The sequence below is a fragment of the Strix uralensis genome, chromosome 2 (assembly GCF_047716275.1).
Source record: "Strix uralensis isolate ZFMK-TIS-50842 chromosome 2, bStrUra1, whole genome shotgun sequence".
Taxonomy (NCBI): domain Eukaryota; kingdom Metazoa; phylum Chordata; class Aves; order Strigiformes; family Strigidae; genus Strix; species Strix uralensis.
In genome coordinates, this window is record NC_133973.1 from 119,429,609 (window position 1) to 119,457,183 (window position 27,575).

Sequence of the window (27,575 nt, forward strand, 5' to 3'; positions counted from 1 at the left end):
TGAGACATGCAGTTCTAGTTACAAGAAGGGGTGCCCAAGGAAAGAAACGTTTGACTTCAAGCCTCTCAGAAGAAAGTCATCACATTTATAGTGAAAGCTGCTACCCTGTTAAGAAATTGTTCTGTGAGCAGATGTAACAAAGCCTCTCCCCCCTCAGATTTGTCTCCCACATCTAACTCAGTGAACGCTTTCCCTGCGAGTCCTCCCTCTCGTCTCCATTGCACAGTCCCCGGGGTTTTCTTCCCCCAGGCTCTTCCCCTGCAGCCGCCTCAGCATCTCCCGTGTTATGCCTCCTTTCCTGCCCGCCTGCCTGCCTGTCCCTCAGGAGAGACCCCACCAAGGGGTTCCTCCGCCTGGGGACAGACTGCTTGCAGGCCCCGAACGCTTCTGAGACCACTACTCTAATCCAATATGGTTGCGCTTGCAGCTGCTCTCCGCGCGGGCGGGCCAAGCACCGAGGGAGCCGGGCTAGCAGGGAAGCTTCTGAGGGGGCCCTCCTGCCAGGCAGTGCAGCCCGCTGGGACGCGGCTGTCTCTGCAGACACAAGGCCGGATCCCTCGCGATCCGAGACAGGCTCGCCTGTATGCCGGAGCTGAAAAGGAACAACCGGCGCTGAAGGCGGCAGGGCGCCATAGGCGGGCGCCATAGGCAGGCGCCGGGCCCCCGCGGCCGCGCACGACAGCACTTGCGCAGACCGCGCGCCCGGGAACGAGCAGGAGCAGCGGCGGTGGAGGCCGCGCGGGCGGCGGTGGGCGGGGCTTCCCTCAGGGACGTTACAACTCGTCGAGGTTGGCGGCGGCGCCATTTTGAATTGGCGGAGGGTCGGAGGTGGTGGTTGCTGAACCGGGCTCCGCGTCCTCCAAGAAAAGCACCGAGAGAGGAGCGAGGTCTGAATATGGCAGCGAATAGGAACTTGAAGCAAGTGCGGATCGAGAATAGCTCCCCAGCGGCGCCGCTGGGCATGGTGGGGGGTGGCGGCGGCAACCTGAAGGGATTGCGGGGCCTAGAAACCGAGAGTGAGGCAGCGGCGGCCATGGCGCTAGTGCCGAGCAAAGAAGGTGGCGATGAAGAGCAGGAGGTTGGGTTCACCATCGATATCAAAAGCTTTCTCAAACCTGGCGAGAAGAGCTACACGCAGCGCTGCCGGCTGTTCGTGGGGAATCTGCCTACTGATATCACCGAGGAAGATTTCAAGCGCCTCTTCGAGCGCTACGGGGAGCCTAGCGAGGTTTTCATCAATCGGGACCGTGGCTTTGGCTTCATTCGCCTGGTGAGGATTCGCGCGACCCTCCGTGGCTGCCCCGTAACCCAGGGGCTGCCTTTGCAAGCGGGAGATTTCTGTCCCCTGCTCCCCCCCACCCGCCTTTCCTTGTCGGGCGGATGTAAAAAAAGCCAGTATCTGTCCCTCATTCTCTTTGCTGTTAGTACTGTCTCCTCCGATTCCGTATCCTTCTCCCCCCTCCCCTATTTGCGTCCAGATACCCGAGCTAGAAGCCTGCGTTGTGAGGAGCCTTCCGAGCCCCTCGCGTTTAGGTTCCCACCTCACTACGTGGTACTCCGCTGGTTTTAGGGTTACCATTTACGTGCTACTAGCATGGGTACTCCGGCAGCCTGTTATTCTTCAGTGAATGGAAGATGTGGTTGCACGGTCTGCTTTGTTCATGTAATACCAGTATAAACATTTTTCTTGTTTAATTGGGAGAATTTTTTGTACTTTAGGCCTACAAAAAAAATCATTCTTTGTGCAGAAGCAAATTTCAGTCTGTACAGTTCATGATGAGTATAGGTTTCGTCTATGAAAACACAGTTAATCTTAGACTGGACGGGATTCTTTCGAAATACCACTGCTCACACGTTATAAAAACAACATGTAATCTCAAAATTGCGAAGAAATGTGATCTTGGGTTGTTTAAATTACTTGTGTCCAGATATGACTAGGTTTTTAGGAGTAATACAATATTCGATCAAATATGCTCAAGTTGGGCATGCAAAAAGGAATAATCTAAAAAGATTTTGATACTGTATTTAAATGTACAGGATTAGTTTTCATGACTGCTATGTCTGGAATGCACTGATTTATATCGTTCTGGGAATAGCTTTAGAGTGCTTTGGGTATATCTAGTTATGATTTTTCCATATATTTTACTGATTAGGATTTTTTTCTTTTTGGTTGTCATCTTAAGTGCTTGTGGCATTCTGCCATACATCTTTTACCCTGAGAATTCCCCAGCCTGAAATAGCAATTTTCTGGAGGAAGTGCGATACATTTACATGTCATTACTCAGTTTTGTATGTAATAGAGATTAGATACAGCTTTTATCCGAACTTCCTTTTTACGTTATATTTAGGGAATATGCTGGTTTTTTACAGTTTACCTAGTCAGTTGAACTATGGAGAAAATGGCTATGATCTAAAGAATAATTTCTTTAAATGTAAGGGATTGCAGGTATCAAACTTGGTGAAAATCTTTGAAATAAAGGGCAGTTTTTGATGCAGGCTGTCTCATGGATGTGGGTGCAGAAAAGCTGTAAATGTGAGAAGAATGAATACACGAGCAGAGAAGGTAGTTTCATCATTTGTTGATGAAATTCGAATTGGATATTAATTGAGAGTTCATCCAACAGTGGTAATGAGCAAGTGTGGTATTTTCACTTATTTAAAAACAAAACAAACACCCAAACCCAGAACAGTTTAGATCCTGTAGTGTGATCTTTGAAAATACTGTTTCCTACTATATGGAGCTAGGGATGGAGAATATAAACATTTGAGTAAGTAAATATGAAAAAGCATCAAGTTTTCAACTTTCTACTAAAAGCCTTTACAGAGCAGCACAAACGTATCCACCATGAGAATTTGTTAAATCCTCTAATGTGCAGCAAAAATTTGCACCTATTTTGGTTTTTAGAATAAATCATAGGAGATGACAAATGCGTATTTTTTTTCAATCAGTGGGCAGACACTTTGGGGGTGGGGGGGGTGGGTGGGGGAAGGAATTGAATGGCCCTGATGCTGCTGTGCTCAAGTTATGGAAAAAAACTTTGTTACCTGGGGGGGGGTGGGAGGGCAAGGAACACAAAAGTGGTATCTGTTGCCTTTGAAAGTAAAATATATAAAATATTTTATATCTTGAAAAAGGAATCAAGGACACTGGCTGAAATAGCAAAGGCAGAACTTGATGGTACTATTTTGAAGAGCAGACCACTTCGAATTCGATTTGCTACACATGGAGCTGCCCTAACGGTCAAGAATCTTTCACCCGTGGTTTCTAACGAGCTGCTGGAACAAGCATTCTCTCAATTCGGGCCAGTGGAAAGAGCTGTTGTTGTAGTAGATGATCGGGGCAGAGCTACAGGAAAAGGTTTCGTAGAATTTGCAGCAAAACCTCCAGCACGGAAAGCTCTAGAAAGATGCAGTGATGGGGCATTCTTGCTAACAACGTAAGTTCACAGGCTTTTCTTTGAACTTGTGTGAATATATATTTCTGATGTGAGGAAAACTGCATTCGTGGGTATTCCATAGTTCTTACTTTGTTTTTAGATTATGAAAGCCATGAGGTGAGAAATTAAGGTGTTTTTCATGAACATCCCAAATACTCGTAATTTTTTGTGGTGAGGAAAACCATCTTTTTCTGCTTACTGTTTATAAGACTTGTAATTACCATATGAGAGTCTGATAGTGTTTTGTTTTTTCTTTATGCAATATTACTCTTCCGTCTCTATATAGTAGGGCTTTTGCTAGTGAGCCTTTATTTTCATGGATTGCACTCTTCCTGATCACAGTAACAATGTGACAAAATAATATTCCTGTTTCTTAGCTAAATGGTGCACTACATTGCTGATACTTCTGTAAACTCGGAAAAGTGTTCTTGTGTTTATTTCTGTCTCAAAAGTTTTATTTGTGGCTTGACAGACCAGAAGTACTTTTCTTTTTGAAAATGAAGGCTTACATTCTGCAGAAGTTTATGGCAACATCTCTGGAAAACTTTCTATTTCAAGGGCAAGCAAGCTTGCAAATTACAGCACTTTCTCTTGCATCTGTTATTTCTGTACTTGCTGAAGAGAGTTAACTGCTGTGCTTTAACACATTCACTAGTGACATTTTCAAATGCTTTCTTAAAGACTCTATGAAATGATTGATATTTGGGATTTTTAAAAATTTTTATTTTTCTAATTCTCATTTGGAAAAATAGGGCTGTGATTCCACAGTATGGAAACTTGCTGCCATCAAATTGGGGAACTTTTAGGGTTTTTTTCTCTTCCTGCCCTGGCTGTTTGTTGATCTTTTATCTGCTTGAGAACTTTCTGATACTTCATAAGCCACTTGTGCTTGCTAAAACAATAGAAAAGCATTCAGCTGTCTTTGTTTAGTTCATTTTTGGATGTTTAAGCACGTGAAGGTGCCTGCTAACATGGGTGCTATGAACATCAGGTCCAGCAGAGGATAAGGTAGGAGAAAATGTTGCCAGAGGGAGATTGCAGGTGGGGAAAGGGTCTGGAACTCAGCTTTCTTGTGATAATATCATAAATCACTGAACTGATCTGGTGGCTATGCAGTGAATTCAATCTGAATACGCCTTTACTGTTATCAGTAGGTGCCAGCAATTTGTTCTTATCCCCTGGGTTTTCTTGGCGTTAATATTTGAATGGAAGCACAGAGAGCCAGACCAGGGAACTCATCTAGTTCAGTGTTACATGAATTCTATTCTTGGCGTGAGAGATGTGGCAGAGAAAAAGAAGCTAGGGTGTGAGGAAGGGTGTTCTTGTTTTACCAGCTGGATAGATTAGTTGGTTTGAAATGACCATCTAACTGTGGCCTGAGTGAATAAAAAGCACTTGATCTTTGTCTTAGGTGGCTGACATGTTCCCTAATGCGCAGTTGCAAAGAGAATTAGCATGAATGTGTTGCCATGATATTTTCATGTTTTGCTTGAGAGTCTAAAATTTTGCTTTCTTAGCTGAAAACTCTGCGTGATCAGACGAAAATCTTTAAATTCATGGGCTAAATATATCAAAACTGGACATTTGAAATGTCAATTTAGAGATCTAAAATTGTTTTAAATCATACCTTGTTAACACCACAGTTCAGTTGCATTTAAATAACAGAACTGCCGGCAATTACCATGCAGGTAACATCAGGAGAAGCAGTTGCTGAGTTGTGCTCTGTGTTTCCAGACTTCATCTTTTTAATCTGCACTCGCTGCCCAAAGGTTTCTTTTTTGGCTGTTGTTAAAATATATTTTTTTCTGTGAAAAGATCTGCAACGTGAAATAAAGGTGTGAAACACAGTAAGTAAGTGCTGGAGTTTTGAATATATTGTCTCTAGCTCTTTTCTTACTGCTTTAAGATGTGTATTATAGGCTGTACTCCCAAGACTGATGCAGAGAGCTTTTTACACAATTCAGGATCCTTACACTGCTGACCTTGGCAGTATTGGCTAATACTTGCCTCTGATGGTATTTTCAAAGGATGGTATTTTCAAAGATAAATTAGGATTCTGATTTGTGAGATTTTGGTTGTTCAAAGAATGGGTTTTAAATAACTTAAGCAGAAATGTTTTTCTAATTATCACTGGAACATTAATGCCAAATTATTAGCTGGTTTAAATTGTAGAGTAACGTAATATTCTGTGGAAATATGAATAGGTTGTGTTGCTCTGTTTTGGGTTTGTTTGGTGCTTTCCCAATCATGGCCCCTGTGTTGCCTCACTGATCAAAAAGGTAGTTCCTCGCTAAATATTTTGTAACTGTTTGTAGATGGTTTTGAGATTTTTTTTTTTTAATCTTTAAATACTTCATAGCAAATAGAACTGCATCAAGTATATTGTGGTTTCTAGGCAAAATAGCTGGTTTTGGGTATCAAAACAATTATTTTCAAAGATAATTCTTAAAATCAATCCATTGGAATTCTAGAATTTAAGAAGAATTTGCAAGAGACAGGAATTATAGATAATGTATGTTAGTTTTCTGAGTGTTTCCTCAACATACTAAAATAACTTTAACTGCTTAATTTATGATTCAATTATTAAATAAACTGTCTTCCAGAACACCTCGACCTGTAGTTGTAGAACCAATGGAGCAATTTGATGATGAAGATGGGCTCCCAGAGAAGCTAATGCAAAAAACACAGCAGTATCACAAGTAAGTTGTGTTTAGCTTTATTTTATAAAACATGATTTATATACTTAGTTAGCTTGGTAAATATATGCTAATTTTTATTTTTGAGTTTGCATAACAGGAAGTAGTGTTTTCTGTGTTGTGCTGTTTTTTGTCAAAGGATTAAATAGGACCTTGCCAAGATTTCCTAATCATAGTAAAATTCAGGCTTAACTTGTGGGCTTAACATTCTGTGCATTTACTAAAGTAGATCGATTCCTGGTCTACACTAAAATCCGTTGAAGCTTGTTGCCCACTAAGCTATAGTTTTTATGGATTAGGGGCGTGGTCTAATTTGGCAGAGATTTATATACCCACAGATCTTTTGTTCTCTGAATAGCTGTAAAGTCAGTGGAGTGTAAATCTTTGCAGCTTCCACGGTTCAGATAAAACTTTGAGCGTGACATGAGAACGCGAGTCTTGATTGTGAGGTGAAAGAGAAGTCACCTAATCTGATAATTTTTACTATTGAAATTTGATTGCCATTTAGAAATTATGTTTCTGGAAGCTAAAATGCTTATTCAGGTAAGGCTGCAGAATACCACCTTTTAAAAATGTGTCACTATTAGGTACAATATTAATAATAGAATGTGAACTAACATGTTTGCACCTTTTAATGTTTAGAGATTCTGGCTAATATTTTGAGCTGTCTAGTAAGCTTTGATATTTAAATAACTGGTTTTATAAATTGACTCTGCTTTAGAAAGCTGAACATGGTTAATCTAGTGTTGCAGTTTAGTATTTTATACTGTGTAAATACAAATTTTTAAAAGTATATAAATTGAACAGAAGTTTATTTGGACAATTTCTCTGATCACATTACTTAGCAGCTGAATTAAGCTTTGACTGGTTTAGAATTTAGTCATGACAGGTTGATTTAAAGTCAGATCTACACTTGAAGTGATTGTTTATAAATTCTTTGGCTGTTACAGCTGTTGATCTAAATGTGTCCTTCTGTACATTTTAACTGCTAAATTTTCATTAGGGAAAGAGAGCAGCCTCCACGTTTTGCTCAGCCTGGAACATTTGAGTTTGAGTATGCTTCACGGTGGAAGGCTCTTGATGAGATGGAAAAGCAACAACGTGAACAGGTTGACAGGAACATTAGAGAAGCCAAAGAGAAACTAGAGGCAGAAATGGAAGCAGCTAGACATGAGCATCAGCTAATGCTGATGAGGCAAGGTAAAGTCAGATAATCTACTAGTATTAAATTTGTTACACGTTTTCTTTGTGTTGCATATTGAGCTGTATGTTAAACTTGGAGATTTTGCCAGACACTATTTAATTAAATCAATTAAACTGAGAAAAAGGAAGTAATATTTCTCCTTACACATATTCCTTGATGATTTGCCGAGATGGATTAAGAAACTGAGAAAGGAGTGATTGTCTAGGTCTGTTCAATTAAATTTGTCTAGTCTTAAGTAGTTTATGTAAAGAAATTGAATGGTAGCTTCACACTCCAGTAAAATTATTTTCCATTTTTGATGTTGCTTATGGGACTAGATAGGACTAAGTACTGTTTGTGGGCCACGTGCAGGAAAAAAACAAAAAATGGTAGCTGGTACTTCCGGGTGTTCTGTGCATCTCTGGTATGATTTAAAATGTTTCAATACCTAATGTTACTTTTTTTTTTCCTTTGAGACGGGTCTGAGAAGTCTGATGTGCACATAGTATTATACATATGTAATAACTCACAGTTGCCATGAATTTTAGTCATTCTTGAAACTTTAAGATCACAAATCCCTCGTTTATAATTGTTTGGACATCTTGTCTTCTGCTAGTGTTGGGGCAAAAGTCCTCTAGTAATTGCTTTCAAGCCTTATCTTTAAGAATGGAGATAGGTGGAGCTTGTTTTTCTTGGGCAGAGAAGACAGTAGCAGGGCGAGTATCTGATACTTGCTGTTTGTTAGCATTCTTCCCAAAACATGTTTTCCACAGAATGTTGTGGACATGCAATCACTGCTTTCCAGTTCAGAACAACTGACCTACTACTTGATCTTAGTTCCCTCTGTACGACTGCTGAATTACAAGACTTGAGTGGATAAAGTTTAAATATATTGCAGACATGTCGGAAAGGATCTAAGGTTTGTTGCATAAATGAAACACTGAAGTTTTGGGTTTTTTAAATTTTAATTTAAGGGAGATCATGGCTACCTAAAAAAATTCTTACTCCTAAGATTGTTGGATCATAAGACAGTACAATACAATAACTAGCTTGATAGACTGAATAAGAGTGCCTTGTAATTTTAAAGGAATTTGAACTTCTTGAGATTCTAAGTAGTCGATACATTTCAAAACTTAAACCCGGGTAACTCATACAAGCTGTTTGCTGCAATTATTTGGCTTTATTTAATGCTTGCTCTTAAGAAAGAACATTTTTGTTGGTAGTACGACTTCCCTACGCAAGACTGGTTTATCTTATTTTTTCTGCTGACTTGAATGACGTGTTGAAAATACCTGTATGAGCCGGATTAGAGTATTAACAAGGTTGGTGGAATTAAAGCACCTAAATGCTTGGATATATTGAATGTAAACACGTAGTCTTTTAAAATTTGTTTTAAAATATTGTAATAACTGGAAAAGATTAAAAGGAGCATATTTCGATTTTTATACAGTATTTTTAAATGTACTGCAACTAAAGTTGCCATTAGGAAAAAGTTTACTTAGCCTGTTTTTTCTAAATAGACCTGCTTGCTTTTAGTGTGAAACCATATTGTTTGTATAAGGTCTTGTACTGAAATACAGAGCATAATGAAATAAAAAACTGTTTTGAAATGCCAGATAGTTATTGCAGCACCTGAAATGACAACTGTCAAGTTGTTTCTTGGTTTATTTTCCAAGCAAAAAATACTAAAGCATTTGATTTGCATGTAAGCATAAGTATATCTTACAGGTGAGGAATGTGAATGTAATGTGATATAACAACACTGTAATACATAGTACAGCCCCCCCCCCTTTTCAATTAGACATGCATTTTAAATTTTGTGTATATGTGTGACTGATATTGGTAAAGGTGGTTCAGTGCTGAAAATACAGGTGGGATAAATTTACTGTTAACTAATTGTTAATATTTGACAGTGCTAATGATCCAGTTTTAGAACTTGTATCTTTTTTTTTTTTTTAGAGTTTATATACCTGTTGCCTCTACTTAATGGCAAGGTTAGGGATTACTTTTTCTTAAATTATCATGCCTTATTGATGTTTTAAACTGAGACAAGGTGGCAGTGGCCTGTTTATTAAGATAGAAAAGGTCTTGATGGTAAAACATGGGAGAAGAGCTTAGGTATGTTTTGTGAATATTAGGGTTTCTTTTAAGGGCACTGTGAAGGAAAAAATAATCCTTTTTTTTAATATCTGTTAAGCTCCACCTCTGTGTGGAGAAGCAAGAGAATTATTCCTTCCATTAAAGAGCCATTAGAACATGAATGCTTTTGGTGCTAATATTCCAGTGAGGAAAGATGCTTTTTGTTAGTGTGGGAAGGGGGTTTTTCCTTCCCCATTTGGTTAACAGAGTACTTGTCTTTGGTACCAAATAACTTGGAATTTTGTTCAGATTATTAGATTTCTGGCTATTCACCTGCTGATGTTTGCAAAGCTCTAGGGGCTAGTAAACATTCCTTCTGTTTTAATTTTGCCTCCAGCTTCAGTGTGTATGAAAATAAGGTGTTTTTTTCTCTTTTATTTATCTTCAGACATTAGCTGCTTCTAAGTCTTGGTCTGAACAGTGTCTCTGGGTATAAGTTCAGATCATGCCAAGAATATTAATTACATTAATGAGATTGCATCACAGGTTTTTAAGAAGGGTGTGATGAAACTTTTGAGGCACCAGAACCTAGAATTAATATTTCTGTATACCTGATGCACAAACTACAGATTTAAAGGTGTATTGAAGTAGTTTTTCTGAAATAGGAAATGAAATCTATTAATTTCAGGAGCTACAAAGAAGGTGGGAAGGGTGAGCTTACTAGAGTATATACTCCTGAGGGTGAAGGTTTTATAGAATTTGCTTTAGGAGAGTTAGTAGGACTTGAACGTGTTGGCTTAAGTATTTGGGTTTTTGTGGTGTGGTATTAATACTGAAGGTAGACTTCATTCTTTTGATATGTGTAACTTTTCACTTTTAAGTGTCATGTTTTGACAGATTGAGTCAGAAGTAATTTATAAAGCAGAACACGTGTTTTCATGTGTAAGTAAATTGCCATGATGCTTCTGATCTGCATATTGGTGGTACGCTTCAGATTTTTGTAAATATTCTCTCATAATGGTGGTTAAATAGTTTATGAAAATTCTGGAAAATGTGACTGAATTTAACCAGAAGCTTCATTATCTGTTACATGGAAGCTGGCCGTTTATTTTCCATTTTTAGAACCTGTAAAATCAGCAGCTACAACAACTGAAAAATCTTTTTGGACTTGGTATTCCTGCTTGTATGATTAACTTCTGAGGTGAGAGTACACTTTCACCTTCTGCCCTCTACTCTGCGGAAGGTTGAGGATAAAACGAAGACCTTGCCCTTTTTTAAGCACAAGAAAGCACAGAAGCTAGTAATAATGCTTTCTGTATTTTTAACAACTGCTTTAGTGCAGGATTTTTCTATTCAGAGAAAGGGCCTGTGTCCAGCATATGTCAGTCCAGAATTGCCATCATTGCAGCGTATCAATGGCTCTGTGTGCAGCCCGGATCTGTAGATCTATACTTTCGTCTGGCTAGTAAGCCTTTGTGCCAAGATTCTGCTATTGTCAAATGGTGCTGGATCATATATTGATATGTTGAACTTTAAAATACTAACAATTTGAGGAAAGGCAATAGTCAGAACTATGCTGTGGAAAAAAATTACGAGGACACTGGAAGAAGTAGGATTCTACACCTTAAGAATAAAGGGGAGAAAATGATAAATTGGTAGCAATTAGTGGTAGAGAGAAAATAGGAAATCCTATGCTAGTGTCTTAACACAAGAAAAAGGGAATGCTACTTAAATTTGAAAGAACTAAGAGCTGAAAAGGAAACATCTTTTCCCACAGTGGACAATATTGAGCATAGAATGGGTCAGTTCTTGATCTCAGTAATACCCCAAAACAACCTAAAGGTTAATTTTAAAAGAAAAAAGTGCCCCTTACTGTGAAATAATCTAAAGAAAAAAGTGTACTTGTGGCTCTCCCTGAGTATCAGTATAGCAGTGGCCAAGCCTTCTATGTCAAGCACAGTTGGAAAGAAGCAGTCCTCAGACTTTGTGATTTGAGTGCATCTTCAATGTAATCATACTCTATTGAAGTGTGAAATGTGTTAATTTTGCAGAAGAGATTGGAAAAGCAAGCCTGCAAAATGTGCTTGAGAAAGGACTTCTAATGTCAATAAGGATGCTGTGAGAGTAAAAATCTGATAATCTTCTTTATTAGAAAAGAAAACAAATACATGATATTTTGCTGAAATGTACTGGTCATTGTAGTTGGTTTTGGATATTAAAGTAAAAGGTTAAGCTGTAATAATATATGTTGATGCAAGTTTGAGGAGAGTGATTTGCATAGCTAAAAAGGTGCTTTAATTAGTATAGTTAAGAAGTGCGTAGAGAAATGTGTGTAGTAGTTGAACTAAAGCATAAAAGACCTCATGGTGACTATAAATAATGTCATGTGAAGATAGAAAAGGCAAACAACTGCTTTCTAACAAAAGATAGAATTAATATTCATTGAAGAAAGCATAATTTGCCAGGCCGAAATCAATAATGTCACTGGTCAGAAACTAGTAAAGCAAAAGTAATTACTATTACTTGTGCTCTGCTTTTTAAGAGCATATAAAGGGCTTTTTAAGAGGGTAGCTGTTCCTTTCTGGAAGTGTTAAAAGATGACTTGTAAGTTGCTGGAAGCAGAGTCCTGGTAAGAGGTAAATCTCTACGGAGGCTTGGATTACATGCACGTGGAGTTCACAGCACTTTTTTCTGATGTGTGCCATGCAGTGGTCTGCAATAGATAGTGGAAAGTATAAGCCTGTATGTATTGTAGTAGTTTTCTTGCTGGTGTGACTTCAGCAGTACACAGCATTGTGAGAAAACTGATGCCTTGCTCTAGATGTAAAACCAGGATGTGATTTAAGAGATTGAGAGGTTTTTTCTCCTTTTTGTTTGAGGGCTTCAGATTTGTTTTCATAACCTGAATTGGAGGCTTTGCTAGTCCTGTACCTTTCCATGTTTGTGAGCTGTGGATCCAGTGTGTTTTTTCATATACTAGACTTAGCTTTATGGAAAGAAACTAGTTACTCATGTTGAGAAATTTCTTTAAAAATTGAATGTTAGAACTGTAATCTGACAGTAATAGCAATCTTGTGTGTTGCCACACTGTTGATTGGAAGCTTTTATCTTTATTACGTTTTTACTCCTGTTAGATCTTATGCGACGTCAAGAAGAATTGAGGCGTTTGGAAGAACTTCGAAATCAAGAACTTCAAAAACGCAAGCAGATACAATTGAGGTATTTTGTCTTCTACTGTGCAAAGGTGTGGCATGCAGCTGCTATAGGCCTGTGCGAATACAGATACTCTAGCTTGTAGAGCCTGCTTTTGATATCAAATACAAATTTGCTTGCTGCTAAAAAGTTGCTTTTCAAAAGCATAATGTGTGATGTTTCTGTTAATATTCTTGAACAGAAAAGTGATCACTTATGCTAATATATAAGAACAGCTTCAAGTATTTTCTGAATTTTTTTCATTTATTTCAGCTCTACTATTTCCACTGTAAATTTTTTAGCTTTCTAAATAGCATAGAAATGTCTTAACAGAATTTTTTTTTTCATATTTATTTTAACCTTGTGACTGTAGCATAGCTGTAATAGATATGGATGTGCTTCAGAGATTCATGGACAGGTGATCTGCATGTGGAATAGTAGCATTGCAAATTTATAGTCTTGAGATTTTTGAGGGGATTTTCACATGATACTATGCTATGTTGTGAACAGTTTTTCCTTTAACATCTAATTCATACAAGTATTTGCTTTCCTGCCTCTGCTAAATTTAAGAAAATAGTCGTATCATTGTGTTGATTGAGTTTATACTTTTTATGTTAAATATCACAAGAAATGTAGATTAGAGCACAAAACGCAAACACCTTTCAGAGTTAAAAATGTATCTTTTGGCAGTATTGAAATGTTTTAATCTGTAGTGACTTTTTAAAAACTGGAGTATTTTAACCTGCTTACCAGTATGTAGCAGGAAGAACAGGTATAGAATGTCCTGGTATTGTAATTACCTGTATTCCAGTTAAAAAAACCCCAAAACCTAAAAAACCTTCAGTAATATTCAGACCCATCAGATGGAGTAGATTAGTGTCTTACTTGATCTTATCTCCTGAGACCAATTACAAGCCTGAACAGGTCAAGTCTAAGTTGACATATTTTTTGAAAAATATTCTAGACATGAAGAAGAACATCGGCGACGTGAAGAAGAGATGCTACGCCAGAGGGAACAGGAGGAATTGCGACGACAGCAAGAGGGAGGATTTAAGCCAAATTTCATGGACAATGTAAGTAATAGTCTATGACAAAAGTCCAAATTGTAAAATAATTTTTTATTGTAATATTTTTATATACTAGCTGTTGAGCTGCCGCCTTCTTGTTTACTGTTTTTCCTTCAGTATTCCATTGTTCTCATGAGTGGTACAAATTTAGTAGTGTAGTTACTCTCTTGTACAGTGGCATCATTGTTATTTTTCCTACAAGCTGATGATGTAACACTTAAATGAAGGTGTTCCGATAATAATTTGCCTTTTTTATTTGGGAAATGATTTTTTCCAATAAAATAACAGAATTTTTATAAGTGGGAGGTCATGGGAATAAATGATGTTTCCATGAGGTACCCTAGTTTGACTGAAGGTTTAAATTTTAAACCAGTTCAGGCTGTTAAGCTTATTTGAATTGCTTGTTTTGGTTTATGCTTAACTTACTAAGAATAATATACTTCAGAAACAAAATGGGTGGTGTTAACTTCATATGGAGCCTAAAATCACTTCCCTCTTTGTCCCTACTGTAAAACTAGATGAGGAATCTTTACTAAAGGAGACCAAAACATTATAAAGGTGGAAAAAAAAATTGTCCTCTGCTATAATTTCTACATTATTTATATTAGTAATTTAGGTGTGTTCTGCCTCTGAAGACTCATCCTGCAGGACTAGCAAAATGGTGGTATCAGTGGAGTCAGCTTCTAAATTTTCATGGTGATCTATCATGGTCAAGGGTATGATTTTTTTTTTTCTACCAAACAAAGCAGTTAAATAAACGCAACCTGTATTGTGAATGCTTTAGATTTGTGTGAGAAGGGTACCTTTTACTGTTACAGCTATTCTTAGTGAGGAAGCAATAAATAAGCGATGCACCCAGTGCTCTTTTACATTATAACAACTGTAGTCTGCAGGAGGGAATTTTGGTCCCCTTCATAGGTACAACTTGATAACATAAATGAAAAATAAACTGCTGGTTTTTCAGCTACTTTCTGATTTTCCGTTTTGTCAAAGAAATAACTATTTTGCATTCTATACCATAACATTTTTCTGTAGGGTTGAGAAGAATATATTCTGTATGTTTTGAGACATCCTAAAAGAAGTTAGAAAATAAGAGATTGCCTCTTTGCAGCAGGACACCTTTTTTCCTGTCCTCTGCCCCTTAGTGTTTTTAGTAAAGATGAGGAGGAAGCAAAGTTGTTCCTTTGATGTTACTAACAGCTATCAGTTGATTTTCCTGATTGTATTTGGAGAAACTTGCAGCAGGAAACAATCAATCATTTATTTCCGTATGTGCTCACACTGTAAAAGAAAACTGCTTTTCAGCATGTCTTTTCTTTGGGGTGATGAAGATCAAGAATTCAAAACTCATGATGTCCTTTAGTGTGTTCCCACATATTATTATACTTGGTGAAGTAGCATATAACAATTGTCTGATGTAATTTAGAAATAGCATTTATTGATTGTGGTAATGCCAAATACAAAATTTCATTTCACCATAATATCTTCATGTAGTGTCTTTTGGGGTGGTCTGACTTTATGACCCTATAAGCTACCTGTCAAAATCCTCCTGTGGCTGATCTGCCAGACTCATGCTACTTGCTGCAGGAAGGGGAAGCTGGGGAGCCAACACTGACTTGAGGTGGAAGTAGTTCCTTCAGATTCCATTGCTGGTAGGAGATTGTGGCCTATGTCCTGCAGCTTGGGGTGCTGGGGAAAACTAGATAATGTTGGCCACAGCAACCTCTACTGGTTTTCTTCTTGCAGCTGTCTTGAGGTAGTGTTACTTAGCCTCTGTGCTTGAACTGCTTGCCACAGTTTGGCCATCCTCGTGCTTATCCACATCTTTAAATTCCGAACTCTGTGTGAATAGAAACTGTTCAAATTACATGGTAAAAATGTAGCATAAGAAGGGAAGAGGAATGGTTCAGATGGAAAGCACTTCAATCACATGCATAATTTTTTATAACTTCTATATGATAAAATTTTTTGAGGGGGAAAGGTAGAGAGAGGTGGAAGAATGCTTTTCAAGAGTGTAGCTTTCCCACTGAGTTGCATTACTGGAATTGTGTGTTCATCTGGAACTAATTAATACACTGCAAGAATATATAGATGTAGCTGTGCAGTGACAACCTTACCAAAAGGGTTATAAGTTATGTAAAGGAATATATAGTCCAGGTGGTTTTTTTTAATGTCATGTGAAGTTGAAGTGGCACATACAATTATTTTTAAAAAGTGTTTTCTCTAGTCTTCAGACTAGTGTTCTGGTCATGTTGACTTACATTTTACTTCTAATGTCCTTTGAACTTTAAAAGAGGAAGAATTGAAACAAAACTGGAAGTGATGTATTGACTTTCTTTAGCAACTGTTTCTAGTAAGGGCAGCTACGTAACTAGGCATGGCCTAGCATTTTATAGGCGTTCATTATAACATGTCTTCAGATAACTGTACTTAAGTTTTACAGTGTGAATGGGAGTTGAAAAAGCCTTTGCATTTTGCAGCAGAGAAGGATTGTAAACCTTATCTGAAGATTGCAAAATGATACATCAGATCTTTTTTCAACTTAGTAGAATTTCCTATACAACTAAATTTTTTTTGATTTATTCTTACTAATACTTGTTTACTGTGAACAGGCTCCATCTGGTAATTACTTATGGTCTCAGATTACCATTGTACATGCACTGAAAAAAGTTATTACCTCTTTTAAGAGTTTAAAAGTTGTCTCTTGGTGAAAATTGCATTCTATGATACTGGTGGATAGTTTTTACCAAAATCAGGTCTTGGTAAACTTTTGGCGTAATCTTCATAATATATTAAAGTCTTCTGCCAACCATGTATTTAGAAGGAAAATAATAATTGTTTCTAATCCTTTTTTTTTGTTTCTTAAAAGCTTTGAAAAGTAAGCTTCCTTCACTTATATCCTATCCCTTTTTACTGTTCAGTATAAAAGAAGGACATAAATGGTAAGTGCGATGATGACCAGAATTGGGACCTCTCATATAAGGCTGCAGTATTAGGCTTTCCTCTTTAAAGTTTCTTCCTGTATCTTTTCCTGAACTTGTTAAACTTTGATTTTTCAGTATAACTGATTTTGAAAAACATCTTGTAATCAAGTTTAATGCAGTTACCAGTTACTTCATTTAGTCACAGATGATAAAAATATTTTCTGTGTGGGGATTTATCTTCCTGAAGCGTTCTTGTTTATGGTGATGTTGTACATGAAAAGTTTGATTGCATTGATTGTTAATCTAATGGGTAGCCTAGTAATGTCTAAACAATTTCTTGGTCTAGTTGTATGATCTCTAGTAGATAAGTTATTGAGAAACACTTTTGTATTGGTTAGGATTTTTCCCTTGCTTTGTGAAAGTCAGTTAGTTGAAACCTGCTGTTACAGCTCCGTATCTATGCATTCTACTTTCATGATAGCTTAATCAGGAAACTCGTTTTCCTGTAATATTGTGCTAATTTTTATTTTGCATACATATTTCTTGCTGAAAGAGGAGCTTGCTGATGGTGATTGGAAGCAATATTTTATTTTGCAGCAGCACAACTCTTTTTTTTAAAAAATACAGTACTTCTAAATGCTAGTAATACATGAATTATTCAAACTGCAGTGGTTACTGTGCAATTGTGGATGGCTTCCATAGATTTACATTGTTAAATCTCAGAACCTTTTTACCAAATAATTCCAGTTCTAGGAACTAATTTTATTCATGTCACCAACTTAAAAGAGTGAAGAGAGAGTGATTTGGTTTAGTGTATTAAATGTTTTCATGTGTCTACAAAACAGACCAAAATGTGTAGGAGTTCTAGTCTTAGCTCTATGGTGCACAGATTTAATTCTATAGTAACACTGCAAAGTAGTGTCGGTTGGGTATTGTACTTAATGAAACAATAGCTGTGGTACTGGTCTACAGCTTACTGCTCTTCTTGCTGATGGTTTAAAGAGGGAGCTGAGATTTTTGGATGTCCTTGTCCTCTTCCCTTCAAGGAAACTCTATGGTTTTCAAATGTAACTTGCATATGTAAGGAACTTGAGAGTTCATCAGTTTCAACTCCTGAATGCTTGCTGTTCTTTCATGTAAGACTTTGTATATTAAGTACTTAACTTCTTTTTATCTCCTAGTCTGTTCAAGAATTATTTCTAGATGTTTTGCTTTCCTTTAATTTTTCTTATACAGAAGCACTGCTGCTCAAGTATGTAAGTATTAGCATTAATGCATTAAGTAGCAGCCGCTAAAGCAGTGGAGATTGCCTCAACAGCAGAGATTGGAGTGGACTTGGATCAAAAGCTGTAAGACAGATGAGAGCAAGGGAATAAAAAAGCACATCCCAAAACAACAACAAAGTTTATAGCTTCAGGACTGCCAGAAACTTGATTGGAAAACTCCCCACATATTTAGTCTTCATTCTAAGAGTTTTGTCCTTTGGAGTGGTTTATAAATGAAGCTTCCCATTTCTTATCCCTCACTTCTACATTCACTTGCAATTTAAGTAGTAAACACTTTTTTTAAAAGTCTAGGAATAGTTTTTTTGCACTTCTTGGCTCTTAAGTGAATAAATTTTTTTTTCCTGTCTTCCAATTCCATTATGCTCAAAAGCCCCAGACATATAAGAAATTTTGAATTTTCACTGAATGCAGAATTGCTTCCTACCTTATTCAAAACTAAACTAAGCTAAGGCAGATTTCCAATAAATAAATTAATAAAAAATTTCCATGGATCTCTTAAAATTTAATTTGTTTCCTTCTACTAATAAATTTTGGTTATTTTATCTTGACAGCCTAGTGTACTTAATGAAGCTGATGATGAAGTTTTGTGAGGTTGTATGAATAAAGTCTCTGTTTCTTAACAAACTGCTATAAAGCTAAGCAGCTTTATAAAAGCTCTTTTGTAGAGCTTGGTTGGGAGAGATTAATTACCTCCTTATTGCAATCCAACATACATATTCGTGGAAGAAGTAGTTCATGTTTGACGCCTTAAAAGTCTTTTAAGGTAAAACTATCTTGAAGAAACACAGATCATTAAATGTAGAGCTAAAAAAACCAACCTGACAAAACATTCCTGCTTTCTTGGCAGTGTTTTTACTTCAGAGATGAAGCTTATTCCTATGCATAAAGCAACATAGGCTAAGTCTTTGAGTAAGCACCGTATAAATACATAGTTTGTGTTTTTGTGGGTGGTCTTAGTTTTGGCAGTAGCACTAAATGGTTTTTATTTTTTGCAGGATTGCAGTGATATGTATCAGCAGACAGATACTTAAATCTTGCATTTCTTCTGTTCCTTAGTGTTTTAGATACTAAATTTGGTACTTTAGGTGAGAATAATAATTCTTTAATAGATCTTAAAATATTCACATTGCATTATTTTCAGAAACTACATAAATTATTTTCAGCCATTAATTACATTGCCAGATAGAAAAACTATTTTAACTGTCATACCTGCTTTTGGTATGAAAAGGCATTGCAAAAAAATCAATGCAGAACTTCAGCCATCTTTTTGTAACATATGTTTGTATACGTAAACTGAAGCTATTTGTGGAATAAGATATTTTTTGGTTGTAAGTATGTCATGACCATTTTAGGATAGTTCATGATTGACTTTCTATATTATGTTTTTATGTGTATCAAGGATCATGTTACTTAAGGTAATTTTTCAGTAATGGAGCAAATAATCATTACAGTGTTACATTTAATTTATAACGTATTTCAGTATGTGTGAACTGTGAATGTTTAGGGTAATGTGATAAATTTTCCTTGTGTTATGTTATAGATATTTAGGAGACTAAAATCTTTTACTTTGTTGCTATAATCTTCTAATGTTTGCACAAAGTGTTTTAGAACTTTGCAATTTTGTAAATTTACAAACAGAAGAAATTTTCTTCCTTAATGTGCAGTCAAATGTGCATAAATATCCAGTATGAATTTGGGTGTTGCAGTACTGCATTTAAGCATTCCAAGATTTGTTCTCTTCTACAGTAACTGACAAGGAATTTTTTCATCCATGTTCTTTAGATTATCTGGTTTTGTTTATAACTTAATTTTCTTTCAGTAAGACTGATGGATCAAGAAACTAAAAGGACACTTTTCAGATGCTTCATATGCAATCGCAAAATAACATCAGTTGTTATCAGTCTTAGTGTTTCATGAGCCCTCAGCTTTAGCAGATGCCATTTTTGTTCAATTATTAATGGAAAGACTTCAAAGGCATCTGGTGTACTTTTTTATAGAATACTCCATTTGTGTACTTAGCTTCTCTGATTTCATGGGGTTTACAGATAAAAATTAAAAAATCTATTAAAGAGCAGATGTAATGAGTCTATATTCCATATCTTTAATATAATTTCTGAAAATTGTTACTGCTCACAAGTTTAAAAAAAAATCTACTTACCTAAGTTCCTCAGCTACTGAGTTCTTCAGCTTTTCATCTTCTGATGAGTAAGAATGAGGTTTTTATAAATAATTTAGAAAAATCATTTGTTAATGTGTTTGATAAATGCCCTACATGTTTTGAAGAAGCTAAAATTAATGTTTGCCCTAATAATTTTCATTTTTTCTTCCTCAGCTACTGGAGTTAAGTTTGACTTGGAGTTTGTACACATACTTACCCAGACTAAGAAGAAACTAATTTTCAGTTTCAGTTGTCTTCTTGGTACCTATTTTGGACTCATCCACCTGTATAAATCCTGATACATTACTTGGTGGCATTGAGACTTTCAGCCAAAATAAGTTCCTCTGCTTAGAAAAGTTTGTCTTTATTCAAAGGGTCTGTGTTTAAAGAAAGAATAAACCACCCAAGAAGCAATAAGTGAAATTTCTGTAGAAATAGTGTTTTGTGATGTGAGGAAACCTGTTAATGGATCTGTTGCTTAGTGTGAGGAAAGCTTGTTTATAGATCTGGTTTCTCTGTCTAGAGGCAGTGCCTTCTGAGTAGGTTTTTTCTTAGTATGAGCAGTACACCTCTGACCTTTTGCTTAGCCTCTTAACATTTTGCTTCAGTAGCTCTCATGGAGTTGAAAATTTTTGTAGTGGTATTGCAGTAAGCTGAGACATAGAAATTAACTTGTTTTAGGTTGCCTGTCTTTCGATACCAGGCTAAATGCTATTTTTAAATATTAGGGTTTTTCTCATGAACATTTCACAAGCCTCTTTTCTGTAGTGTAGGCATCAAGTAGGTTTATCTCATTACCAGAGCTAATTCTTGTTTTGGGTTATTAAATATTCCATGAGGAATATGGAATTTAAGTCTGTTATTTTTGTCTTCCATCAAACCTTTCTTTAGGTTCCACTTTAATTTTCCAGAGATTAGGTGTTATTGTTAGATGAATTAGCGTTTTTAATAGGTAGTGTTTTTTGGAAAAAGCTATGAGGAGAGTTTCTGTAAAGCTGTTTTGTAACTGTTCGGATGAGGACTTTAATATTTTGGTTGATAGAAGGTAACATTTAAAGAGTCAATTAAATAAATTTAAGGTTTACAATTAGAAGATGTTCTTCCTGAATATTATAGAATAGTTTGGGTTGGAAGGGACTTTTAAAGGTTACCTAGCCCAATACTGCTGCAATGAGCAGGAATATCTTCCACTAGATCAGGTTGCTTGGAGCCCCATCTGACCTGACCTTGAATGTTTCCAGGGATGAGGCATCTACCACCTCTGGGCAACCTGTTCCAGTGTTTCACCACCCTCATTGTAAAAAATTTGTTATATCTACTCTGAATCTACCCTCTTTTAGTTTAAAACCATTACCCCTTGTCCTGTTGCTACAGGCCTTACTAAAATGTCTGTGCCCATTATGATTTACTGCAGTGGCTAATGGCTCACTAATTTAGGCTTAGCGTTGTGTAGTAGAATGAAAGGGTATTTGTGTTAGTTTTGTTTTGTACATGGCATGAAGCACACTGCTTTTACTCATGTTACTGAGTGCAGTTTTGTTGATACACTTGTGGCAGTTTTAGCTGGTGTCTCTTCCAAATGTATTAATACAAAAGATCTGAAAAAGACAATATAATGTCAAAATTAGGTTCTTGGGGCTTTGTTTCTCTTCTGTATATAGTGCTGTTTTTTATAATAATTTAAAAATTTGATTTACTTATGGAGTCTTTGTGTTTGTTTCCCCTCTGCCCTTTCTGAATTATTAAACGTTTGTTTATAGGGGAACTTGTATGTTCTTTAGGTAAGGACCAGCTATTCTTGTTTGTCCCTATTCATTGTGATGGCCATTGTGTCCCTAATGTGATTCTGACCTTTGTGTCTATAGTATAAAATAGTAGTAGTTTTTGTTAGATATCTTTTGATGAAAGCAGTCACTGTAGCTCAAGAGTTACTGTGTACGGACTTGGGTCAGGGGATTTAATTAGAAAGCAATTTTCTTAATCCATTTGGATTTGTTCAGATGACCAGTTTCTTAAACTTTTGATTAAAACACCAGAACTGCCTGGTACAATGTATATTGTTTTCCTCAGTCAGAACTCTGTTTATTCAAATGATAAGCATCTGTCTTCATTCAAATCTACCTCATCTTGCTCCTGTTCTACAGTAAATGGCCTCCAGGTTCTATAAAAGTTCTAGCTGGAAAACGATGGAGCCTGGTTTCATGCCAGAAAGTTTCACTGACACTTGTTTGTTTATGTTTTGTATGTTTAAGTATGTGTGGACAGGCCAGAACTTTGTTGGGGAAATCTTAAACATTGAACTATTGTGATTGTAAGCAATGTTTGTAACATGCATAAAAGACTGCATGTGTTTGTTAGAAGTTTCTCCTACAGGACCTCTGTAGCAATGGAAAACTTTGGCTTTCTTCTTCCTTTTGGGAAATACTTGCATATTCTAATTACTTGGTAACTCAGATCAGTTATGGGATAGCAACTACAATCAGATTTTTCTTTTTTTTTTTTTTATTACAACTTAGCATATATAATATCTACTTGGTGAGGAAAAATTGTTAATACAAAAGTCTGGCAAAGAATCGTATTTATCATACTGTGGCTATAACTAGTGCTGCTTTTAAAGTGTTCAAAGTTAATTTTGCAATGTTATATTCAACATTCCAATTAAGAATTAGTTGGATTTTTATGTAAATGCTTCATGATAAAGGATATTCTTGGTAAACATTGATGACTTTCAATTAATCTCATCCTTGATATTGCATTTGGGGAAAACTCTTGTTTTCAATCCGTCCAGTGTTCACTCTGTTTTAATATTTGCCTAGATTTATTTCCTGTGCAAGGAAAACTTAAAACAATGCTGCATTTTAGATCTCCCAAATGTTGTAACACAATTTTCAGTTAAATACTTTTATTGTATTTCTGCATGATGGTCCAGTTACCCAGACTTCATTACCAGTTACAGGCCTTCAACTCCACACCCACCAGGGTGAATTGTGGAGCGCATCTTAAATTTGCAACTTGTTCTGTGAAAGTAAGGTATCCTCCATGCCCCCATGGATGTGTTTTGATACTTAGCTACTCTCATGCCATTTTTAAAACTAAAATAAAACCAGATTACTTCTAAGCTGCAGCATAAAATTCCCTAATATGCCTCTGAAGATGTGTATATAGTGTGAATGTTATTATATTACATGTATTAATTGTGAACTTGGAGATACAGTGGATATTGCTTTCAGAAAGTAGTTTTGCAGGTAAGTAAACAGTTAAGTGACTTAAATTGATGACAAATGAAAAAATACTTGCATTATGTTCAGCAGTTATTTGTGTTTTCAATTTCATTACTGTTGTTCAAAAAATGAAGCTAATAGAAGTGTTTTTATATATTGGTTCCATGGATTTCAAGTGGCTCTTAACTCTGGTGGAACCAAATTAATTGACAGAATGTTCTGATGAGGAAGCTGCTATTAGGAGAGTTAATATACAGATATCTTCCTTTCTTTTTTTTAAACGGTTTCCAGATCTGTTAAAGTGATTACCTTCTGTAAGCAACTTTGTCTTATGAAAAATTATGTCAGAATTTTACCTTAAAATATTTGAGAAGCAGAATTTTACCTTCCTTGTGAGTGTTAGTTGTATTTCGACAGAATACCTCTGTTCCTGTTTGCTCTCAAATGGTCAACAGCGATGGCGTTCAGGGAAAAAAAAAAAAAAGTCTTTGCAGTTAAATCCTTTGAGAGTGCTTCATCTGTGTAGCCATAGTCAGTGAAGGGACATGGCAGAATTTTCCTTTACCTGAACAGATGATGTAAAGATTATTGAATAGAGTCATAGAATGAAAATATTTTGATTTTTTTTCCTAGCTACTGTTTATATGTCATTTGTGTGGGGCCAGATTTTACCTTATGTATACATTAATTTTTTGGCTGGTCAGTGACATTTTCCACAAGTTTTGAGGGACATTTTTAGTCAGTTTTATTCTGTAGATGTTGTATATACAGTATTTTACTGTATTATAACAAATGAATTGGGAGAGGTGGGGAAAACCCTCGGAAATAATGGTATATTAATGCAGCGTTTTAAATGCAATATTAAAATTCGGAGAAGTAGCAAGTAACTACAAGACAAAATAAGCAGAAAAGACATAAATTTCAATAGGGAGCAAAGTTCTATAATCAGCACAGTAGGTACTATGGTAAATTTTGGCTTATGTTAGACTAGTTTCTTTTTTGTTAACAAGTTAGATTGTCATTTGAATTTTTGGCCTGTAATACAGCATTCTGAAAGTATGAGTTCCATGTAAAATGAAGCTGTAGTAGCTTATGTGATAAAAGATCTTTTAAAAGCACATAAGCTTTTTTACAAAAATACATTCATTCATGCTTTTATTCAAGTTACTGACTTCCAGGTAGTTTCTGTAAAAGATTGCAATTCTCAAGTTTAGTGTTTAAGGTCACTAGATAAAGACATTCAGAAAAATCTCTGTGGGCTTGTAGACACTTCTGTAGTAGTGATGGCCAGTTTTTAATATTGAAGATCAGTGAATATCTCTGCATCCAAATCAGTGACTCTTAAAGTGTCCATTCATGAAGGTTTATCCTACTGCCTTTTCTGGCTGACAGTAAGTATTCTTTTGTTCCCTTGTTCTGTGATGAAGACCAGTAATGATTATTCACATTTTTTTCCTATAATTTTTGATTTAATTTGTCTTTCCTAGTTCATTTGCCTTATTCCTATAGTTCAGAACAGTGGTTATTTTCTGCTTCTCATAACATAAGAGTGAGAAAAAACCTCTCTTATATAACAGTTGTAATTGTTTTGGACTGTTTTCCTAATCTAGTTTACTTTCTACCCCACACAAAGTTTGGAAAAAAAAAAAATTTTTTTTTGACAGTATTTTAACAATTATGCTGAGAGTGACTCTTCACTGCGGACAGGCTTCACTCTACAGTATTAGCCATTTTCAGCTGATTTTTTTTCTTGGAAGAACTTCAACCAGCTCATAACTTGCCTTCTTGCATCAGTATTTTTCACAAGATTTTTTTAGTTTTCCGTTTGATAATTTTGAAGTAGTAGCTGAAATAAATTTCCAGGCTGGAACAAGCTCAGTGTGCCATATGGAGCTTGATGGGTAGCAGGAGTGTTTGGGAGTCTTTTGTGTTGTGAAAAGGAAATTTACTTTCCTCTTTCAATGGTGGCGTTTTTGTCTGTACTATATAAAAAGAAAATATGTTTTTTTAATCCAGTTTTACTTTTTGATTATGTAAGTATATACTCATCTTCTGCAGGATGTCACAGGTTTGCTTTCTTAGAGGTGGAATTAAGTAAACCATTTTGGATTTAAAAAAAGATAAGAGAAAAGGGCACCTGGAATGCAAGTAGAATCTGGTAGATAAGATGATGGTTCTTCTGCATTACAAAGGAAAGAAGAACATGTGTATTGCTGCCTCTAATAAACAGCAGTCATATTTGGAAAGTATGAAATAGAATTTTTCATGGCCAAGATGCAAGAACAGGAAGTTAATGTACTGAAATGTCCTTTGACTTAGATTTTGAGGAAAACTTAAAATTTTACATGTCACATTGAAACTAGTCTTAGGAAAAAAGATTACTTGCAGCAATATCTTTTGAGGATACTGATTGTTCATTCTTGAATGTTTTCAACATCTGTAATCAGATTGCATTAATAAGACTTTGCAGCTGCTATAGATGACAGTCTTTTTGAGTACTAATGTGTACAATTAGATTTACATTATAGTTTTTAGTAAAAATACATTGCAATTTCTGTGATCTTTCAGTCTCTTGATGCTCTGAAATTTGAGGGGCCTCTGTGTGGTCTCTGGGCTTCTTTTAGGTTAGCCTAGTGGTTGTCTCTTCTGTATTAAATAGTATTTTCTTTCAGGGGATTATTAAATGTTGCTAATTAGTGATGTGTCCCTTAAATGTGTTTGTAATGTGAGTAATATTTGTGCAATTAAACTGCTTTCTTCTCAAAAACTGTCAGTGTAGACCTGACTTAAACATCATGTGAGGGTTGATGTATTGAAAGTAAGTCAGCTTTTCTTCAGATTGGGTGTTGCATCCAGCTGTAGGAGGATGACTTTAAAAAACAAAACATGCTGGGAGGATCACAGTTATTTAACACTGTGTACTCTCCTGAAAAAAAACCCAAAACTTGCATGTTTTGGGAAGTAGAAGGTAGTGTTACCTAAGAAGGAAAGATCTTAAACTATCTTCCATCTTGTAAAGATCAGAAATGGCTGGTATTAAAATAAAGCTGAATTTGAGGGAATATGTAACTTTCTTTTTGAAAACAGTGTCTTCTAAATCTGTCAGAAGTGTTGACTGTGTGTGCGTTCTCTCTCACACACACAAAACTGCAATCCATTTCCATCTTTTTCAGTGTTAATGTGTGTTAGGTGATGTACTGAGAGGCTTTTCAGTTCAGTACTTAGTTAATGCAGTTGTATAATGAAGTACTATCCTACCCAATTCTTTATTACTTCTGTGTAAAATATGCTAGTATATGTTACAAGGTATATTAAGACTGATGTTTTTAATATGCTGTGGCAGCTGTCTTGCACATTAATATAAATTCAGGATTATTTTTTATTACAGTACATCTGTGATTTTAAAACACTGAGGTAAAATTTTTTTTTGTATTTTTAGAGAATAAGTTCAGCTTAGAGTAGTAAATATTTTTAGCTTGTTTTAATTGCGTTTGTTTTTTTTCTGTGGGGTTTAGATGCTGAGGACTACCCTCAGCAACTGACTGCTCTCCAAAAGATGTAGAAGGGAAATGAGTGAAGTCCCCACAGAAGATGAACACTTTTCTTGTTTGTTCCTAAAACAGAAAGCAGAGGACAAAGATGTAGTGCATGGAGGGTTTTCCCAAATACATTTGCTGTTAATTAATTTTAAAAGATATTCCCCTGTTTCAATAACATTGATACTTCCTTTTCAATCTTACTGAAACGATGGAAATATTTAAGAAATGCACTGGACTAATAAATATTTCTTCCATAAGAGAAATCAGATTTTTTTTTTTTTGGTCAACAGCTATAGTTGTTATTGTTACTACCATTAGGAATGTTTTTTGAACTTGAAGCATTTACTGGAATATATGTATCCGCGTATATTTCATGCAGTATGTATTCCTGGTTTTACTGATGTGATAGTTTTTTTAATGTTTAGGTTTTTTGATGGTGTAACTTAGTGAGTCTTCTCCATCAACTCTCTGTTCATGACTTGAGTCACCAAGGAGAAAATTGGCTTTAACTCTGCTCTAACCCTGTTAGAATGTTTTTCTCAAAGACTGAGTCCTGTTGGCTGCCATTAAATCTAATGAAAATTCTTTTCATTAAACTTCCTATTTAAAAATAGGGATGTGTAGTTTTCTGTATGCTACATGTGTTACAGCTACTTACTTTAGTTGTTACCTAGTTTAATGTATTTGCTTGTGTAATTTTGTGTGAGGTAAGAGAGCTTACTTTTTTCCAAACTCCTGGGTGGGAGCAAGAATTCTATGAACTATTCAGTTCATAAAATTCTTGCATAGTTTA

The 27,575-nt window shown here is 36.0% G+C and overlaps 1 protein-coding gene across 9 annotated transcripts in view; it reads left to right on the forward strand.

Annotated features, from left to right (window-relative positions):
• Positions 1–794: 794 nt before the first annotated feature.
• PSPC1 (paraspeckle component 1) overlaps positions 795–27,575 on the forward strand; it is a 64,426-nt gene continuing 37,645 nt past the window's right edge. For 7 of the 9 annotated variants that reach the window (XR_012627711.1, XR_012627710.1, XR_012627714.1 and 4 more), the window contains exons 1-6: positions 795–1,270; positions 3,136–3,437; positions 6,041–6,136; positions 7,137–7,333; positions 12,530–12,614; positions 13,552–13,660. Coding sequence is in view for 2 of the 9 variants with exons in the window: in XM_074860107.1 (XP_074716208.1) it covers positions 896–1,270; positions 3,136–3,437; positions 6,041–6,136; positions 7,137–7,333; positions 12,530–12,614; positions 13,552–13,660 (1,164 nt within the window). In the remaining 7 variants the exon portion in view is untranslated. Of the gene's footprint in view, positions 1,271–3,135; positions 3,438–6,040; positions 6,137–7,136; positions 7,334–12,529; positions 12,615–13,551; positions 13,661–14,262; positions 14,371–27,575 lie in introns of all 9 variants that reach the window. The other 2 variants (XR_012627715.1, XR_012627716.1) reach the window with 1 other exon arrangement.